This window comes from Pseudophryne corroboree, chromosome 4 (genome assembly GCF_028390025.1).
Source record: "Pseudophryne corroboree isolate aPseCor3 chromosome 4, aPseCor3.hap2, whole genome shotgun sequence".
NCBI lineage: Eukaryota > Metazoa > Chordata > Amphibia > Anura > Myobatrachidae > Pseudophryne > Pseudophryne corroboree.
Window position 1 is genome coordinate 45431994 of NC_086447.1, and position 20964 is coordinate 45452957.

At 49.7% G+C, this 20964-nt stretch overlaps 2 protein-coding genes across 2 annotated transcripts in view; one reads left to right on the top strand and one right to left on the bottom strand.

Moving 5' to 3' along the window:
• Window positions 1–18884, bottom strand: part of CLU (clusterin) — an 87678-nt gene extending 68794 nt beyond the window's left edge. The window contains exon 1 of the mRNA XM_063915012.1: window positions 18854–18884. Coding sequence (XP_063771082.1) covers window positions 18854–18869 — 16 coding nt within the window. The 5' untranslated portion in view covers window positions 18870–18884. The remainder of the gene's footprint in view (window positions 1–18853) is intronic.
• A 199-nt stretch (window positions 18885–19083) lies between these two features.
• The window catches only part of SCARA3 (scavenger receptor class A member 3), a 105393-nt gene continuing 103512 nt past the window's right edge, over window positions 19084–20964 (top strand). Inside the window, exon 1 of the mRNA XM_063915009.1 lies at window positions 19084–19568. Within this exon, the coding sequence (XP_063771079.1) occupies window positions 19562–19568 (7 nt within the window). The 5' untranslated portion in view covers window positions 19084–19561. The remainder of the gene's footprint in view (window positions 19569–20964) is intronic.

A 20964-nucleotide genomic window follows, 5' to 3' on the forward strand; every position in this document is an offset into this window, starting at 1 on the left:
AGGAAAAGGTAAAAAATCAAAACGAAATAAAACAGGGGGGGGGGGGGGGGATGGAAGGGGAGGGGGGGGGGGGTATGAAAAAGTAGGGTAGAACATGAAATAACTCAGCTGGAGGTGAAAGCATAAAAACCTGCTGAGGGACTTTGATAGCACAGATTAGCCGAATTAATGATTAGAATTCAGTCCGTCAAGTCAGGCAAAAATAGCAAAATAACTCCAGACCCCCGCTGTCGGCTCACGCCCGCAGCGGCAAGTGGCTAATCCCTGAGTAGGATCACAAACGGGTAATCGAAACAACATACAGGGAACATAACATATGCATAAACCAAGCCAACCTTACTTACTCTAACTTATCGCCGCCAGCTACGCTTATGCAAAGAATCTCAGGCGACGGGGCGAATGTATCGCTTATAACAGGACGACTTCCATCGTCCCACCGCCTGGATCTGGGCTCCCGAAAAACCCGCTGCCGCTGCCGCCGTAGCAGCCCCAATGCGGAAGGAGTGTGTACCGAAGTGGGAGGGGGAAAGGCCCAAGCTCGTCAGACAGCGACCCATCATCCACCGAAATTGGAACTTTGTCACTGGCAGCCCATCATAGTGCAGCAACCACGACCCCCGACAGTCGGGCCTTACTGCCTCATACTGTACCGCCAACCGTACTGGGCATATGCTCTCCTCCAGTGACGGAACCAGGGTGACCCATCGGCCCTTCCCCGCCTGGTCCGTCTTAGAGCGTCGCAATCTGCACAGCAGGGACCCCCCACTCACCACTACGTCACCCACCAGCATGCGCGAATCCGTCTGCTTAGAAGGCGCTACCAACTCCGAAATCCTAAAGGCACCGTGGTAGGCCATGGAAAAAGCCAATCTAAAAAGCAGCGATTCAAACATAGACGATGCTATGTCCCCCACCGACCCAATGATGTCAGGCAGCAAAGCTGCATCAATGGGCCGCCTCCTGTCAGGTGGCGTAGGTGCAACGCGCGCCCATCCTTTCATAGCCTTAAGCAGAATCCCGCTTTTCGTCAGGTCGGGAACGCCCTTAATTCTGCAGAAGAACGCAATGCCAGCTAAGTACCGGGACACCACCGCTCTAGACCTGCCCGAAACATAAAGCTGCCAAATAAAAGAAAGCATCATCCGATGCCCGCTCTTACCTCGTTGCTTCCGTCCTCTAGCAAATTCTTCCCATTCGCCCCAGGCCTGTTCGTAAGCCTTAAGCGTGGATGGCGCGACCGATCGCAGTGCTAGACCTTCCAGTCCGGCTCGATGACCTGCCAGACATAACCGGGACAATGAAAACCCCGTTGGTCGGCCTCTGGAGCCAACAAGTGAAACCTATCCCAATGCCCTCGCGATAGCGCATCAGCGACCCCGTTCTCCAGACCCGGCACGTGCTGAGCGCGGAACCACACGTTCCTGCGCAGACAAGTAAGCAGCAACTGCCCTAGGACCCGCAGCACCACCAGCGATTTAGCCCTCTGGTTGTTAATCGCGTGCACCACGCCCAGATTGTCGCATCTGAACAGGATGCTGCGATGCGCTAACCGCTCGCCCCAAATTTCCAGCGCAACCATGATGGGAAAAAGCTCCAGGAGCAGAAGGTCCCTAGTGAGACCAGCCTGATGCCATTCCGCTGGCCACGCTGCCGCGCACCAAGATCCCTCAAGATAGCACCCAAAACCGGATGCTCCCGCCGCGTCGGTGAAAAGCTGCAATCTGGCGCTATCTACCGTTGGTGCTTGCCATATTCGAACCCCGTTAAAATCTTCCAGGAACGATGCCCACACTGCCAGGTCTCTTTTTATCTCGGCTGACAACCTTACAAAGTGGTGCGGCCTGGCACATCCCGCGGTTGCTCTTTCCAGCTTCCGGCAGAAAACCCTGCCCATCGGGATGACCCGACAAGCAAAGTTAAACATGCCCAGCAAGGATTGTGCCTGTCGCAGCTTAACCTTACGCGAGCCCAGGAACTGGCCAATGACCTCGCGAAGCTTAGCCACTTTGTCCAAAGGCAGGCGACACTCGCCTGCCACTGTGTCGATCTCGATACCCAGAAATGACAGGCAAGAGATCGGCCCCTCCGTTTTGTCTTCGGCAACTGGCACCCCGAAGTGACAAAACAATGCTCGTATACTGAAAAGCAGGTTGCCGCACCGCGGCGAACCTGCCGGACCCGTACAAAGGAAATCATCGAGGTAATGGGCAACTCCGTGCCCACCCGACGAAGACTCCACGCACCAATGTAGGAAGGTGCTAAAGCGTTCAAAATACGAGCATGAAACGGAACATCCCATCGGCAAACATTTGTCGATGAAATATTCCGAACCAATCCGGAAACCCATAAAACGAAATGAGTCCGGATGGAGGGGTAGCAACCTGAACGCGGATTCGACGTCAATCTTAGCCATAAGGGCCCCGGTTCCGTAGCTGCGGACCAGATTGAGCGCCTCGTCGAACGACTGATATACCACCGAGCAATGTCCCGGAGGTATAGCGTCGTTGACCGAGGCCCCCGGTGGGTAGGAAAGGTGCTGGATCAGACGGAAGGCCCCAGGTGTCTTCTTGGGCACCACCCCCACCGGGGAGATGACGAGGTCAGCCACGGGGGGTGAAGCAAAAGGCCCCCCCATCCTGCCCAACCTGATCTCCTTATCTACTTTTTCCCGCAACACTAAAGGCAAGGACCTAGCCGATTGAAGGTTCCTCTGCGCCCTAACTGTAACCTCGCTTGCAACAGGCAAGCGGAAACCAAAACTAAAACCTTCGAACAAAAACCCTGCATCCTCCTTATTCGGATACCATTTTAACCATTTTCGCATAGCCTCTATCCTAATTGGCGTTGGCGCCCTGCGGAGCACTCCCGCCGGGTGCTCCTCTAGCGTATGGTTGTTTAGCGCGGGGACCCTGCCGAGTATTCTTGAAACAGGAGGAGGCCGGGTGGGAACCCCCGCAATGTAGGCAAGCGTGACGGAATCGACACTGCTTTCCGTAGGTACATGCCGCGTTGTTAAACGCGAAGCATAACCCTTTGGTTCCTGTCTGTTTACCAGTCCGGACGGCCGACCTAACTGGCTTGGACGACCCGCCGTCCCCGCCGAGCGCGTGGGCGGACGGCCCGACCCGGTGTCCGTCCGCCCCTGCGCTCCGGGGCTCCTTGGCCTGTTGTGAGGCCCTTGTGACCCTAAGCCATACCTCCACGTCTTTGAACCCGAAGTCCATAACGTACAACCCATCCTGTTTCTCTCTGAACTCCTCATCATATCTACGCCATTCGTCACCCGCCGACGTGCGTTGCATATCATGCACGAGGTGCAGGTACCGGATGATGTTCATATGCTCGTCCGGCCTGTCCTCAAGGTAACAGGCCGCGAAAACCCAGAATCCTGCAAGCCAGTTATCGAACGTGCGAAATGCCTCGGCCCCTATGCCCTTCTTAGCGGTAGCTGCCTTGAGCTCCTTCTTCGCGCCCTTCGTCAAGACGAAGATATCTACGAAGTCTCCTTTGCGAATGCTTTTTCTGCAACTATCCCTGAGCCCTCGCATGACAGCTGTATATTCGCAGCGGACCACACCTGGCAAGTCGCGTCGCTTCCTAGCCTTGCGAGACTCTTTGCTAACCCGCCTTCGCCTCTTATGCCTCTCCTGCCTCCCGGCTGCCTTTTTGGCGTATTTAATCGCCCGTTTCCTCGCCTTGGCCGCGCTACTTATGTCGGACACCGCCGAGGAAAGGGAGGAGGAGGAAGAAGAGGAAGAAGAGGACGAGCTGCGAGAACTTGAGGAAGTACTCGCGACCGACACAGACTGCTCCGCCTCACCTGACGCCGTAGAATGATCGGATCCAGATTCGTCCGGGGCGATGTATGAAACGTCCTCAACTTCCGATTCCGCTTCTTCCGTATCGTTCTGATCAACTGCAGGCAAAAAGGGGGAAAAAGACCCAGAGACAGACAGTGGCGAGGGTCTAGCCCTACCATGCGATGGCGTGCTACATGAACGCACATTCTCACCCCGCCGTGGCTGCTGCTGCAGCTGAGCCGCGGCCGCACCAAGCTCACGGCACGCGCGCGCGACCCTCTGCGCGGCTGAGCCCGCGCCCGATCTGCTAGGAAACCCCCCTGACCCGACCTCGCGGTCGGGGGCCGCTGAGAGCGGGCCCAAAGCTGCCACCACCGTGGCGAGGGCCGTAGTGAACGCGTCCTGAGTTACATCTGCACCCCCTGGCGACGGAGCGTCCCCTGCTGGTTGTCGAGCGGGAGGAACGCGCCGTGTGGACCCGCTGATGGGCACGGGAAGCCATGACCCATCAGGACCACAAATCGGTCGGCCCTGGGGGGAAAGGTCCGTATTGACCGGGTGCCCCACCCCGGACCTAACCCCCCCCCCACTTGCCGTGCCCGCCCGCCCAGGAACCCCAGTAGTAATGGATGAGCCATTACGCCCCGCCCAGGAGGCCCTGCTCCGTGCCTCATGTGAAGGCCGCGGTGCCGTGCTGCCCATCCCTTCCGCACTGCTGGCGGACAGATCCCGCAAACCTGGTTGATCACCACCAGGCATATTTGCCCTCCTAGCCCCGCCGGAATTAATCCGCTGCGAGGAGGGCTGAGGGGACAATGAACAATGCAGCGGCGCTGCGCGCACACGTGTGCGTGCGACGCCGCCGGAGCCGCGCGTCGGTGCGCGCGCCAGTCGTGCGCGCGCCCCAGCGCCTCCCGTCCTGGCGTCCCCCGCAGCCGAAGCGGCCTGCTGTTGTGCACTTCCACCCGACGATCCCGCGCTGGGCACCCCAACGGGCCCAGGCCGGATCGCCGTCACCTCTGCTGCTCGCACAGTTCTCCCCCGCCGTGTGGACCTTGAAAGCGGCCCTGGCAGGGGAGACTGGTTGATTGACACCGCTACGGGCGCCGGGCGGCGTCCAGCGAGGCGCGCCAGCGCGCGCCCGCGGGCTACCACTGCCCCGAAGCCCCCAGCTAACCCCGGAGGTGAGGACCGTTGGTCCCCTCTCTCCAGGATGCCAGACCTCCGGGCCGCCACTTGCCGCCCACCGCGGCCGCCAGCAGCCACACTCGCGACCGCAGGGCCGCCTGATGAGCGCGTCCGGCGCCCTGCACCCGACGGTCCTGCAGCAGCCCCAGTCACAGACACGGCCTCCCCCGCGCCGGACGTCCCGGCCCCGGGTTCAGCCTCACTGGCCTGGTAACGGGCCGGGGCGCCCGCTGATCGACGTGGGCGGCTGGCGGACATAACAAACAGTTCCCAATAGTGCACAAAATTCAAAAGGGTGAAACAATCTGCTAGGCAGAACTCACCCTAAGGAAATTGAAACAGCAAAGAGGCCCAAAATGGCCACTGCAGTGTATATATACCCTAACCCTCCCCCTTTTCCTAAGGCTGTACTACCTCACAGCTAGGTCCACCCCTCACAGGATGTTTAACCCATTCCTCTCCTATGCAGTCAATTCTTTCTCCTAAAGTGTAAACAGAAATGTAATAGCACCTATGGACACTAGGGGGTTAATTAACCAAGCATCAATTTACAATATCAAAACTGCCAGTTTCTGACAATTTGGAAAAACCCCTGATTTACTAATACAAAACTATCATAAAGCCATCAGCGTAGATGTCACTAAACACAATGCTTTCCCAATTTGGTTGCATATTAAGAACAGAAACAAATAGAAACCACCAAATGTATCAAGCGGCAGTTGAAAAATACATAATGGTAGACCTTATTTCAAGTGTAGTGATTCCTCGCCTTCTGATTGCCGGAAAAGATGTGGCGGTTCTAAGCGGCTTTGCGTCGGCTTACATGGTGTCTAGGCCATTTGTAAAGCGATGGACGTCAACAACAGTTTTGAAAACCACATCAAAGGAGGTAATGTTATTCATACCTTAGAAAGTATTACTGTATAGCTTAGTTTGCAGACTATTTTAGTACGTACAGTAATACATGTGTACAATACTTGTGTTTATCATCCATAGAAGGGTCAAAGCAGGTTAAACAAAAGCTGCAGCTGCTTGTTGACTGAGTCTGGGACAGTGACAGATTGACATGCTGAGGCATTTGGGGGATGGCAACCTGCACCGTTCTTCAAAACAGGGGAGTGGTCACTACATTTTGTAGGCATGTCGGGCTCAGGGTCTTCCTGGACCAGGGGCTGGTTGGGCAGGGGGGCAGGGTGCCATCTGCCCCCCGGGCCAGTGCAATTTTAGTGTTCCAGGGCCATTTTCTCACTGCATTCCCTGTGAAAAGCTGGGCCACTTGCTTGAGTCTGCCCCCTAGGCTGAAAGTTGCCAGCCAGCCCCTGTCCTGGACCTGGGTGTCCGGATTCTGCAGCCAATCTGAGTAAGCTTCATCTTGCACATGCTGAACGCTCACGAATTATGACCGCCAGTCGAAATGGTGATCCTGGGGTGTGTCCTCAGACGCTGCACTCGGATCTCGCAAATGCATGCAGAAGACTTTTATCTCATACCGATGCCTCCTGCTGCATTTGAGTTTTTATTTGCCTGGAATTGCACAGCAGCTTTCCTGAGACTGTGCAAGTCCTTACAAATCTGAATTTGGCCCAGTATTCCATGTTACATGCAATGCCTTTAAAATGAATTTATAACTTTCTCCTGACTGGTACATTTCAACAATGAGATCCACTATACGTTTTGGAAGCTCCTTGTGGGGCTTGGCTATATTGGCAAGATGCAGCCAAGAAAACTGCAAGGAAGTCCTACAGACCTTTATGCCCTTTATTTGGAGCTAGCCACCACTTTCATTAATGGTGTTAGAAACTGATCGCTCCTCTGCCAAATAAGGCCAATCAAAGCCCAGGCCCCCAATTAGCAATGGCTGCCGTCTTTCTTCTATCAGTGCGGTCACTATTCCCGGTTACTAGGCAACGAGATACGTTTAGAATATTTGCAATTCAACTGCAGCTGAGCCCAAGAAAATAGGCGATTCTTCTAGAACTCTCTCCATTGGGTAGTTCAATATAAACAGCCTCCTCTCTTTACAACCTGTGCTGGCTAGAATTTCTTGCAACTCAGTTGCTGTATAACCTGTGTTCCTGTAGATTACCTATTGCTAATTCAGATTGTACTTGAACTTTACTGTTTTCTACTGTCCTGACCTTCACTAGTTTTTGCTTTCTACCTGCCCTGACCTCAGATTATATTCTGCCTCTGCTTGTCTGCCACCAGCCCTTACCTTTTACTGTGTTCTCATTATTCTTGTCTGTTAGCAACTAAACTTGGGATTGTTCAGTGGTACACATGTTAAGGGTGCTTTCCTCAGAAGATGTTCAGAAGATGCCAACATACTGTACAAAGTGTTACTGCATTCAGTCAGTTCTGAGAACATGCGTAACTGCAGTTTTTATGTACGGCACTGCGTCCGTCAATTATTGCTCTCCAACTTTTACCTACTAAAGATTTATACTATGCTCATTTGAACTGTGCAGTAGTTTCATACAAACAAACAATATATTCCCTTATGCCAGGCATGTCCAAACTGCGGCCCTCCAGCTGTTGAGACACTACACATCCCAGCATGCCCTGAAACAGCTTTAGCATTCTCTGACAGCAAAACTGTGTCAGGGCATGCTGGGATATGTAGTTTCACAACAGCTGGAGGGCCGCAGTTTGGACATGCCTGCCTTATGCGTATCTCCATCATAAAAACTAAAATGTAGATTATTGTTTTCTAAAAAGGATTTACAGATCTTCCACCTTAATGGAGTGAAAATTGTTTTATTGATGTTAAACCTTCCAACTAATGCATACTCTGTGCTATTTTAACGTGGTTTATCCACGAGAGATTCCAGCCTTCACTGGTTATGTATGTATGTATGTTGAACTGAGTGAAATTTAGTGTTTTAGTAAATGATTACAGTGGCGCACACAGGGGGGGTTTCAGAGTTTCCAGAAATCCCTCCTGACTGACATTTTATTTAGTTTTTTTAGACTGGCACACTGCAGATAAGAAGTCTCCTATTCGATCCCTACAACCCTTGACAATGACAGGACATCGAAATGCAACTTATTATCTGCAGAGTGGCAGTCTGGACTATTCAACCCACACCAGGTTATATGTTCCTCCATCTTCTCCTTAATGATCAGTGTTTAAGTGTTGTACTTGTTGTGTTTAAGTTACTATGTTCTAATAAAATTGCTGGGAGAAAGTTCCGCTCATGACATACAGTATTCTTCCACGTATTCATATTTACATACCCCTTGACTCTAGCTGGGGTATGAGGAATGGGGTATGGGGTATGAGGAAAGAAATGTGATCAGGAGGAAAAGGAAGAACGCCAACGATACCAAACATACCTTTATGAACACATCTTTACACGACTTACTGTGAGGTGGGTACGCACATTTCTTATCCTGATACAAGATACATGGGTGTCCTTTCCTTTTCCGTACCCCACTATCAAGTATAAGGAATCGTAACAAAGAAACCTGTATGGGTGGCAGCTTTTGTCCCCAGTGTTTACTTTACAGGAGCTGATTGGTTGGTTCTTTATCTCTGTCCACTTTTATCTCTCTGCAAGCTTTGATAAATCTCCTCCTTTGTTCCGCAACACAAAGTCCTGGCACTGAAACCTTTCTTGCTGTATGCATGGTATCCTAAGCAGCAAAAGTGATTGATTGCCAATGTGGCATTGACCATGAGATTTGCTAAGAATCTGTTCTGGTTTGTCTGCCATGTATAGCATGGGTCCTGTGTCGCTTTGCAGGTTGCCTGGTCTAGGAGTGCTATGTACTCATCCATCAGTCACTGAAGCAAAACAGTAATAAAACAAAATACTTCACACCTTTGCTACTAGAGGGTGCACCAGGTCTAGTTTAGGACAAAGAAAGCCGCACCACATAAATTATATAACAAGGACAGGTACAGAGTTCCCCTAACATATTACTGGAACACTGCGAGTGGTCCAGAGAGAAGGGATGAAATAAACTAAGCTTTTGAAATAAACTAAGCTTTGTTGCCAGTCACATTTGTAAGAGAAATACTCTATTTATCAGGGGTAATTGGAACATGGTATTATACTGCAGACTTCCATAGATTTCTATGCAAATTGGGGAAAACGTAATAGGTTGTGATTTTGGAAACCGGTCATGTTTCTAGTGAGACTGAAGTTGCCATATATATTCTACTGGCACTTGGGCTGGTTGTACCGAGGAGAGGTGGCCCACCTCTCCTGGGTATCTATTACACTTTTTTTTTCTTCTTTGTTGCACCACCCACCTGGGGAAACCAGCCCTGGTGCTAACTGGCCAAGAGCTGGTGGAATCATGGTTGGTGGACCCTCCCACTGCAGTTCTACCACCTATGGTTCCACTAGTCCTAGGTGGTCAAGTCTGTTGAATGCAATGAAATAATTGGAGAGGTCCGATGTTCTTTGTCCTCCAGATTTGTTCTTTGTCCTCCAGTTTTATCCAATACCAGCCTAGGCAATACCACACAATGCTTTTATTTTAGAGATGAGCGGGTTCGGTTTCTCGGAAACCGAACCCCCCCCGAACTTCACCCTTTTTACACGGGTCCGAGGCAGATTCGAACCTTCCCGCCTTGCTCGGCTAACCCGAGCGCGCCCGAACGTCATCATCCCGCTGTCGGATTCTCGCGAGATTCGGATTCTATATAAGCAGCCGCGCGTCGCCGCCATTTTCACTCGTGCATTGGAGATGATAGGGAGAGGACGTGGCTGGCATCCTCTCCGTTTATTGTTGAACTTGATTGCTTTATTGCTTAATTGTGGGGAGGACTGGGGAGCAGCTGTTAGGAGGAGTACAGTGCAGAGTTTTGCTGATAAGTGACCACCAGTTTTTATCCGTTCTCTGCCTGAAAAAAACGCTCCATACCATATCTGTGCTCAGTGTGCTGCATAATATATCTGTGCTCACACTGCTTAATTGTGGGGACTGGGGAGCAGCTGTATTATATAGCAGGAGTACAGTGCAGAGTTTTGCTGATCAGTGACCACCAGTTATCCGTTCTCTGCCTGAAAAAAACGCTCCATATCTGTGCTCAGTGTGCTGCATATATCTGTGCTCACACTGCTTAATTGTGGGGACTGGGGAGCAGCTGTATTATATAGCGGGAGTACAGTGCAGAGTTTTGCTGACAGTGACCACCAGTATACGTTGTCTGCCTGAAAAACACTCCATATCTGTGCTCAGTGTGCTGCTTTATTGTGGGGACTGGGGACCACCAGTATAATTAATATTATATAGGAGGAGTACAGTGCAGAGTTTTGCTGACACAGTGACCACCAGTATACTATATATAGCAGTACAGTAGGCCACTGCTGTACCTACCTCTGTGTCGTCATTCATTAAGTATACTATCCATCTACATTCTATACCTGTGGTGCATTTTAGTTTTGCAGTTTGCTGACACAGTGACCACCAGTATACTATATATAGCAGTACGGTAGGCCACTGCTGTACCTACCTCTGTGTCGTCATCCATTAAGTATACTATCCATCTACATTCTATACCTGTGGTGCATTTTAGTTTTGCAGTTAGCTGACACAGTGACCACCAGTATACTATATATAGCAGTATGGTAGGCCACTGCTGTACCTACCTCTGTGTCGTCATTCATTAAGTATACTATCCATCTACATTCTATACCTGTGGTGCATTTTAGTTTTGCAGTTTGCTGACACAGTGACCACTAGTATACTATATATAGCAGTACTGTAGGCCACTGCTGTACCTACCTCTGTGTCGTCATCCATTAAGTATACTATCCATCTACATTCTATACCTGTGGTGCATTTTAGTTTTGCAGTTTGCTGACACAGTGACCACCAGTATACTATATATAGCAGTACGGTAGGCCACTGCTGTACCTACCTCTGTGTCGTCATCCATTAAGTATACTATCCATCTACATTCGATACCTGTGGTGCATTTTAGTTTTGCAGTTTGCTGACACAGTGACCACCAGTATACTATATATAGCAGTACGGTAGGCCACTGCTGTACCTACCTCTGTGTCGTCATCCATTAAGTATACTATCCATCTACATTCTATACCTGTGGTGCATTTTAGTTTTGCAGTTTGCTGACACAGTGACCACCAGTATACTATATATAGCAGTACGGTAGGCCACTGCTGTACCTACCTCTGTGTCGTCAAGTATACTATCCATCCATACCTGTGGTGCATTTCAGTTGTGCGCAGTAAATATAGTAGTAGGCCACTGCTATTGATACTGGCATATTATTCCACACATTAAAAAATGGAGAACAAAAATGTGGAGGTTAAAATAGGGAAAGATCAAGATCCACTTCCACCTCGTGCTGAAGCTGCTGCCACTAGTCATGGCCGAGACGATGAAATGCCATCAACGTCGTCTGCCAAGGCCGATGCCCAATGTCATAGTAGAGAGCATGTAAAATCCAAAAAAACAAAAGTTCAGTAAAATGACCCAAAAATCAAAATTAAAATCGTCTGAGGAGAAGCGTAAACTTGCCAATATGCCATTTACGACACGGAGTGGCAAGGAACGGCTGAGGCCCTGGCCTATGTTCATGGCTAGTGGTTCAGCTTCACATGAGGATGGAAGCACTCATCCTCTCGCTAGAAAAATGAAAAGACTTAAGCTGGCAAAAGCACAGCAAAGAACTGTGCGTTCTTCTAAATCACAAATCCCCAAGGAGAGTCCAATTGTGTCGGTTGCGATGCCTGACCTTCCCAACACTGGACGGGAAGAGCTTGCGCCTTCCACCATTTGCACGCCCCCTGCAAGTGCTGGAAGGAGCATCCGCAGTCCAGTTCCTGATAGTCAAATTAAAGATGTCACTGTTGAAGTACACCAGGATGAGGATATGGGTGTTGCTGGCGCTGGGGAGGAAATTGACAAGGAGGATTCTGTTGGTGAGGTGGTTTGTTTAAGTCAGGCACCCGGGGAGACACCTGTTGTCCGTGGGACGAATATGGCCATTGACATGCCTGGTCAAAATACAAAAAAAATCACCTCTTCGGTGTGGAATTATTTCAACACAAATGCGGACAACAGGTGTCAAGCCGTGTGTTGCCTTTGTCAAGCTGTAATAAGTAGGGGTAAGGACGTTAACCACCTCGGAACATCCTCCCTTATACGTAATTCATCATAAGTCAGTGACAAGTTCAAAAACTTTGGGTGACAGCGGAAGCAGTCCACTGACCACTAAATCCCTTCCTCTTGTAACCATGCTCCTGCAAACCACACCACCAACTCCCTCAGTGTCAATTTCCTCCTTACCCAGGAAAGCCAATAGTCCTGCAGGCCATGTCACTGTCAAGTCTGACGAGTCCTCTCCTGCCTGGGGTTCCTCCGATGCATCCTTGAGTGTAACGCCTACTGCTGCTGGCGCTGCTGTTGTTGCTGCTGGGAGTCGATTGTCATCCCAGAGGGGAAGTCGGAAGACCACTTGTACTACTTCCAGTAAGCAATTGACTGTCCAACAGTCCTTTGCGTGGAAGATGAAATATCACAGCAGTCATCCTGCTGCAAAGCAGATAACTCAGGCCTTGGCAGCCTGGGCGGTGAGAAACGTGGTTCCGGTATCCATCGTTAATTCAGAGGCAACTATAGACTTGATTGAGGTACTGTGTCCCCGGTACCAAATACCATCTAGGTTCCATTTCTCTAGGCAGGCGATACCGAAAATGTACACAGACCTCAGAAAAAGACTCACCAGTGTCCTAAAAAATGCAGTTGTACCCAATGTCCACTTAACCACGGACAAGTGGAGCAGGGCAGACTCAGGACTATATGACTGTGACAGCCCACTGGGTAGATGTATTGCCTCCCGCAGCAAGAACAGCAGCGGCGGCACCAGTAGCAGCATCTCGCAAACGCCAACTCGTTCCTAGGCAGGCTACGCTTTGTATCACCGCTTTCCATAAGAGGCACACAGCTGACAACCTCTTACGGGAACTGAGGAAGATCATCGCAGAATGGCTTACCCCAATTGGACTCTCCTGGGGATTTGTGACATCGGACAACGCCAGCAATATTGTGCGTGCATTACATCTGGGCAAATTCCAGCACGTCCCATGTTTTGCACATACATTGAATTTGGTGGTGCAGAATTATTTAAAAAACGACAGGGGCGTGCAAGAGATGCTGTCGGTGGCCAGAAGAATTGCGGGCCACTTTCGGCATTCAGGCACCGCGTACAGAAGACTGGAGCACCACCAAACATTCCTGAACCTGCCCTGCCATCATCTGAAGCAAGAGGTGGTAACGAGGTGGAATTCAACCCTCTATATGCTTCAGAGGATGGAGGAGCAGCAAAAGGCCATTCAAGCCTATACATCTGCCCATGATATAGGCAAAGGAGGGGGAATGCACCTGACTCAAGCGCAGTGGAGAATGATTTCAACGTTGTGCAAGGTTCTGCAACCCTTTGAACTTGCCACACGTGAAGTCAGTTCAGACACTGCCAGCCTGAGTCAGGTCATTCCCCTCATCAGGCTTTTGCAGAAGAAGCTGGAGACATTGAAGGAGGAGCTAAAACAGAGCGATTCCGCTAGGCATGTGGGACTTGTGGATGGAGCCCTTAATTCGCTTAACCAGGATTCACGGGTGGTCAATCTGTTGAAATCAGAGCACTACATTTTGGCCACCGTGCTCGATCCTAGATTTAAAACCTACGTTGTATCTCTCTTTCCGGCAGACACAAGTCTGCAGAGGTTCAAAGACCTGCTGGTGAGAAAATTGTCAAGTCAAGCGGAACGTGACCCGTCAACAGCTCCTCCTTCACATTCTCCCGCAACTGGGGGTGCGAGGAAAAGGCTAAGAATTCCGAGCCCACCCGCTGGCGGTGATGCAGGGCAGTCTGGAGCGAGTGCTGACATCTGGTCCGGACTGAAGGACCTGCCAACGATTACTGACATGTCGTCTACTGTCACTGCATATGATTCTCTCACCATGGAAAGAATGGTGGAGGATTATATGAGTGACCGCATCCAAGTAGGCACGTCAGACAGTCCGTACGTATACTGGCAGGAAAAAGAGGCAATTTGGAGGCCCTTGCACAAACTGGCTTTATTCTACCTAAGTTGCCCTCCCTCCAGTGTGTACTCCGAAAGAGTGTTTAGTGCAGCCGCTCACCTTGTCAGCAATCGGCGTACGAGGTTACTTCCAGAAAATGTGGAGAAGATGATGTTCATCAAAATGAATTATAATCAATTCCTCCGTGGAGACATTCACCAGCAACAATTGCCTCCAGAAAGTACACGGGGACCTGAGATGGTGGATTCCAGTGGGGACGAATTAATAATCTGTGAGGAGGGGGATGTACACCGTGAAAGGGGTGAGGAATCGGAGGATGATGATGAGGTGGACATCTTGCCTCTGTAGAGCCAGTTTGTGCAAGGAGAGATTGATTGCTTCTTTTTTTGGTGGGGGCCCAAACCAACCAGTCATTTCAGTCACAGTCGTGTGGCAGACCCTGTCGCTGAAATGATGGGTTTGTTAAAGTGTGCATGTCCTGTTTTTACAACATAAGGGTGGGTGGGAGGGCCCAAGGACAATTACATCTTGCACCTCTTTTTTCTTTCATTTTTCTTTGCATCATGTGCTGTTTGGGGACAATTTTTTTGAAGTGCCATCCTGCCTGACACTGCAGTGCCACTCCTAGATGGGCCAGGTGTTTGTGTCGGCCACTTGTGTCGCTTAGTTTAGTCATCCAGTGACCTTGGTGCGCCTCTTTTTTTCTTTGCATCATGTGCTGTTTGGGGACAATTTTTTGGAAGTGCCATCCTGCCTGACACTGCAGTGCCACTCCTAGATGGGCCAGGTGTTTGTGTCGGCAACTTGTGTCGCTTAGCTTAGTCACACAGCGACCTTGGTGCGCCTATTTTTTTCTTTGCATCATGTGCTGTTTGGGGACAATTTTTTGGAAGTGCCATCCTGCCTGACACTGCAGTGCCACTCCTAGATGGGCCAGGTGTTTGTGTCGGCCACTTGTGTCGCTTAGCTTAGTCACACAGCGACCTTGGTGCGCCTCTTTTTTTCTTTGCATCATGTGCTGTTTGGGGACAATTTTTTGGAAGTGCCATCCTGCCTGACACTGCAGTGCCACTCCTAGATGGGCCAGGTGTTTGTGTCGGCCACTTGTGTCGCTTAGCTTAGCCATCCAGCGACCTCGGTGGAAATTGTAGGACTAAAAATAGTATTGTGAGGTGTGAGGTGTTTCAGAATAGACTGGAAATGAGTGGAAATTATGGTAATTGAGGTTAATAATACTATGGGATCAAAATGACCCCCAAATTCTATGATTTAAGCTGTTTTTTAGGTTTTTTTGAAAAAAACACCCGAATCCAAAACACACCCGAATCCGACAAAAAATTTTCGGTGAGGTTTTGCCGAAACGCGTCCGAATCCAAAACACGGCCGCGGAACCGAATCCAAAACCAAAACACAAAACCCGAAAAATGTCTGGTGCACATCACTATTTTATTTTATTTCAATTATTTCATTATTTCCAGAAAAATGCTGCCGACACGCTGGAATGCCAGAGAGAACCTGCCACACACCTCCAGAACGTTGCCGACTCAAACTCACAACCTATTACATTCAGCGGGCTTCAGACCAAAGTAATCTTCCTGGAAACTCGCAACCTATTACATTTCCCCCATAATCTGCACATTATTGCAGCGGAAAGTCTGCAACTTGATATTTCCAGGTCTGCAGGAGCAAAATACATACAGAAATATCCAGAAAATGACAAAAATAAAGAATCTAACTATTTCTGCTGTTTGGTGATTTTGTTTCTTTCTGTAGGCACTATGAGGAGCGGTATCTGCTTGGATGGTCTATCAAGTTAAGGTCGACAGTCATTAGGTCGACCACTATTGGTCGACATTGACATGGACTAATGGTCTACACATAAAAATGGTCGACACATGAAAAGGCCGACATAGCTTTTTCTAAATTGGATTTTTACATTTTTCATACTTTACCATCCACTTGGACTACGATTGGGAATAGTAACCTGTGCAGAGTGCAGAGGTAGTGGAGTGAGGCACCTTGCCCACAGCATGGCGAGCAAAGCGAGCCATGCAAGGGGACGCGGTACACTAATTGGGGTTCCTGGTCATGTTATGGAAAAAATGACACCAAAAACAGATAAAAAAACCATGTCGACCTTTTCATGTGTCGACCTGTCATGCGTTGACCATTTTCATGTGTCGACCATTATTCCATGTCGATCATGTCAATGTCAAGCAACAGTGGTCGACCTAATGACCTTCGACCTTAACATGGTCGACCATTCATACCAGAACCATAAGGAGCTCTGTTAAGCAAGAATGCCAGGACAGCTTGGGTCACTGGTGTATCTAATTACATAGAGAAATCTGTCCTGACAACCTTAAAATACCCTGGTGGTCATTCCGAGTTGATCGCTAGCTGCATTTGTTCGCAGCGCAGTGATCAGGCAAAAAATCGGCAGTTCTGCGCATGCGTATGTGGCGCAATGCGCACACGCAACGTACTATTACAACGAACGATGTAGTTTTGCACAGGGTCTAGCGAAGCATTTCAGTCGCACTGCAGACTGCAGAGTGATTGACAGGAAGAGGGCGTTTCTGGGTGGCAACTGACCGTTTTCAGGGAGTGTTTGGAAAAACACAGGAGTGCCAGGGAAAATGCAGGCGTGGCTGGGAGAACGCTGAGCGGGTTTGTGATGTCAAAACAGGAACTGAACAGTCTGAAGTGATCGCAAGCGCTGAGTAGGTCTGAAGCTACTCTGAAACTGCACAAAAAAACTTTGTAGCCGCACTGCGATCCTTTCGTTCGCACTTCTGCTAAGCTAAAATACACCCCCAGTGGGCGGCGGCATAGCGTTTGCACGGCTGCTAAAACTGCTAGCGAGCGATCAACTCGGAATGACCACCCCTGTACTGTAGCTGTATGTGCAGCTCTGCACCTACAGTATGGCCTGATTTAGAGGTGGACGGATGTAGAACATCAGACGCAGCCACCCAATGTTCTACATCTGTGCATGTGTACGAGATGGAATGACAAAAGTCACTGCCGCTACTGATTATCCGTCCACACTGAATCTGGCTGTTAGCACCGGATGCAGGGTTGAACCTACGGATGTTTGCAGATTATGGGAGTAATTCAGAGTTGATTGCAGCAGCAAATTTGTTAGCAGTTGGGCAAAACCATGTGCACCGCAGGGGGGCAGATGTAACATGTGCAGAGAGAGTTAGATTTGGGTGGGGTGTGTTCAATCTGAAATCTAAATTGCAGTGTAAAAATAAAGCAGCCAGTATTTACCCTGCACAGAAACAAAATAACCCCCCCCCCCCAAATCTAACTCTCTCTGCAAATGTTATATCTGCCCCACCTGCAGTGCACATGGGCCCTCATTCTGAGTTGATCGCAGCCAGCAACTTTTTGCTGCTGGTGCGATCAACTAATCTCCGCCTATGGGGGAGTGTATTTTAGCATAGCAGGGCTGCGATCGCTTGTGCAGCCCTGCTATGCTAAAAAAGTTTCCTGCAAAACAAGACCAGCCCTGGACATACTTACCCTGTGCGACGGATCCAGCGATGATGTGCTCGGCTTGACGTCAGACATCCGCCCTCCGCTCGCCTGGACACGCCTGCGTTTTTCTTATCACTCCCCGAAAACGGCCTCCAGCGGTCAGTTGATGCCCCGGAACACCTTCCTGCAGTCAATCTTCTAGCGTTCGCCGCTGCGACCGCTTTTTCCGCTGTCAACGTCGTTGCCCGGCGACGGCTGTCATCGGGCAACGACGCGCGTGCGCATTACAGCCCCCACGCATGCGCAGTAGTGACCCGGTCGCAGCTGTGCGAACGAAAGCATGCTGCGATCGGGTCGGAATGACCCCCATGGTTTTGCCCAACTGCTAACAAATTTGCTGCTGCAATCAACTCTGAATTACCCCCAATATCTTTTTTATTTTTGGCAGTACACATGTTCTAGAACTGAGCATCACCATTTAAGACTGAGCAGGCGTAAGAGAGCCATAACCATGTGCTCTCATGTAGGCAAAGTCCAGCAAAGGGGCATCAATGGAACTGCAGCTATAGGGCCCGATTCAGCTAGAAACGCAAAACTGCAACTGAAGCTGAATAAGGTCCATAGTTCGGAGAGTTGGACATAAATCTAAATGCCCCTGTTTCCATGTGTAGCATCTCCGTCAAGTGTAGGCAGTGATGATGATAATGATGGGTGGCAAACCAGATATATAGGCAAATGTTCATATTTGTTCCATGCACGCAATGGCGGTGCCTATACTGTACAGACAATTTCCTATCCAACTCTCCATCAGATCTGTAGGGGCAGATTTATTATAAAATGCATGCACAGCTCATAGAGCGCCGGGCATGCCGCCTCAGTGACAGAAAACGGGAGCGTGGGAGGTGGTTGCAGCATTCCAGTAAAGCCATGCCCCCTTTTACCAAGGCCACGCCCCCTTTTCCGGGTGGTTTCGCCACACATAGGAGTCCTGGGTCTGCAATGTTAAAAGTTGGGAGGTATGCACTAACTGTGCACCATGGTAACACCACGGATGGGGTGACGAGGGCAGATGTAACGTGCAGGGAGAGATAGATTTGGGTGGGTTGGGTGAGGGTCCAAACTGAATCCAATCTAAATTGCAGAGTATAAATAAAGCTGTTCAGCATGTGGAGGCTACACGCAGAAACAGTCACTATTTATTTACCCTGCATGCAAAAAATGGATGTATTTGCTCCCCTTGCATTGCAACATGGTTTGCCAAGGTGCAGTTACAGTCCTTGCTCTGTCTTACTTTACTTTATTCCCAAATCAGAAATCAGGCCCAAATGTTACTACATTCTAGCGACACTTACCTCTGCCCTGAAACATGCGGAAACAGCAGCTCCTGTCTGTTTTAAAGTGAGATTTGCTTGATAAATATGACCGATGCAATGGTTTCTCTTAGAATGTGACTATTCTGAATTCTGCAGCTCATTCTTCCCCCTGTAACATCAGACCATCCATGGGCTCCAGGCTCTTACATTTGTTTGTCTTTTCCCTCATTTCGGAATGGGAGGGGGCGAGGAACCCTCTCTCTGGAGCATGTACTTAGCTGTGTCATATTACTCCTTCCCTGCAGTGGGGAATCATTCTCCAGGCTGAGCCCAGAGCCTCAGAACCTGGGAGTATAGGATGCAAACACTGACTTATTTTGTGCTTTTCAATACCACGGAAGTTTGTCTGGGCTGTACACCAAAGGACGGCGCCTTCTGGGATAACGTTGTTTTATTTTCAGCTGCTGGAGGGAGAGACAATACACATGATGCTACGGTGCAGATAGAGAGGACGGTGTCTTGTGTTATGTTGTGTTATTGGAAACAGACCACTTAATTGCAGCCAGACATCTCTGGAACTGCAGCCGGGAATCTTATCGTCTCTTCACTTTTACAGAGAACATGAAGAACACAAAATAGTTAACGACATTTTCCTCCTAACGGGGACAATAGATTTGTGCCGGAACCGTGTCGGGGAGAAGGGAACGGCTAGATCACTGGTTTACGGACTGTGCCGACTAGAGAGCCATGAAAGGTAGGTCACTGGCAACGTGTGCAACTGCATGATATAACCCTCCCAACACTAACTGGTACCCGGTGCAAGGTTTTACTTGACTTGTTGGGGAGCACATATAGAAATCGGTGACTGTGCAATAGGTGTCCGTACCAACCAATCGAAGGTCTGCTTTCATTTTTTTTAACCTGTGCAAGAATAATCTGATTGGGCAGCTACAAGTTCCGTGAGCTGCATAAGTACCAGTCTGCACGCCGGCTTCCCGGTGTGTTTTACCAGTGGGGATAGTGCAGGGACTGGGAATTGAGAACTTTGTTGTCGGTGCAAGTAACATTGGTGTATGGCATGCATTGCATGAGCTAATTTGGAAACATATCTGTAAAAATCTGCAGTTTATCTTACAACGCTTCCAGGTGTAACAAGCACTAACCTCCGGAGATTAATGTGACGTCGCAGTTATATGGACCAGATGGTTCTTTACTATTTACATCAAATCTATATGGTGTCTTGTTTTACTAAGTATCTATCGTTACATTTATAAACTGCAAAGTGCACAGTAATGTAATGAAGAGAAAATGCATAGAGAGCAACACTATGGGGGGTGGTTCCGAGTTGATCGTAGATGTGATAAATTTAGCACAGCTACGATCAGTCACACTGACATGCAGGAGGACGCCCAACATAGGGCTAGTCTGCCCCACATGTCAGTCCCTGCCCCGTCGCGGAAGTACAAAGGCATCGCACAGCGGCGTTGCTTTTGTACTTCAGGAGTAGCTCTCTGCCAGCGCAGATCCAGCGCGCTGGCAGGGAGCTACTCGTCGCTGCTTGACGTCACGCAGCCGTCACCGACCCACCCCCCCAACGGTCCGGGTACACCTGTGTTTCCCGGGCCGCGCCCCCTAAATGGCAACCAAATGCTGCCGGCCCGCCCCCAGGGCTGAGACTGCCATGCGCCAGCGTGCTGCGGCACCGGCGCATGCACACTTCAGACCTGCGAAAACGCACAGCACCGATCAGGTCTGAATCAGCCCCTAAAAACAGAAATACTACGTTATACAAGGAAGTGTTCTACCTTCTGTGCAATATTAGAGCTGTACTATGCCTAGGAGAGTGATAACGTGGAGAGAGATAAAGTATCAGCCAATCAGCTCCTAAGTGCCATGTTGCAGGCTGTGTTTGAAAAATGACAGTTAGGAGCTAGTTGACTGGTAGCTTATCTCTCTCCACTTTATCTCTCCCCGAGGCTTAGTACATAGACCCGTCTATCTGTAAAAGGAACATGCATTCACTACCGTACTGTAACCCTGACATTGCTATTGCGCGTGTTTCCTGCAGTCAGGACCAGGCATCAGAACTTCATCTCTATACTGTATGTTGGATGAGCGCAGTGATTGTAGCACCTGCATTAAGGGTTGCC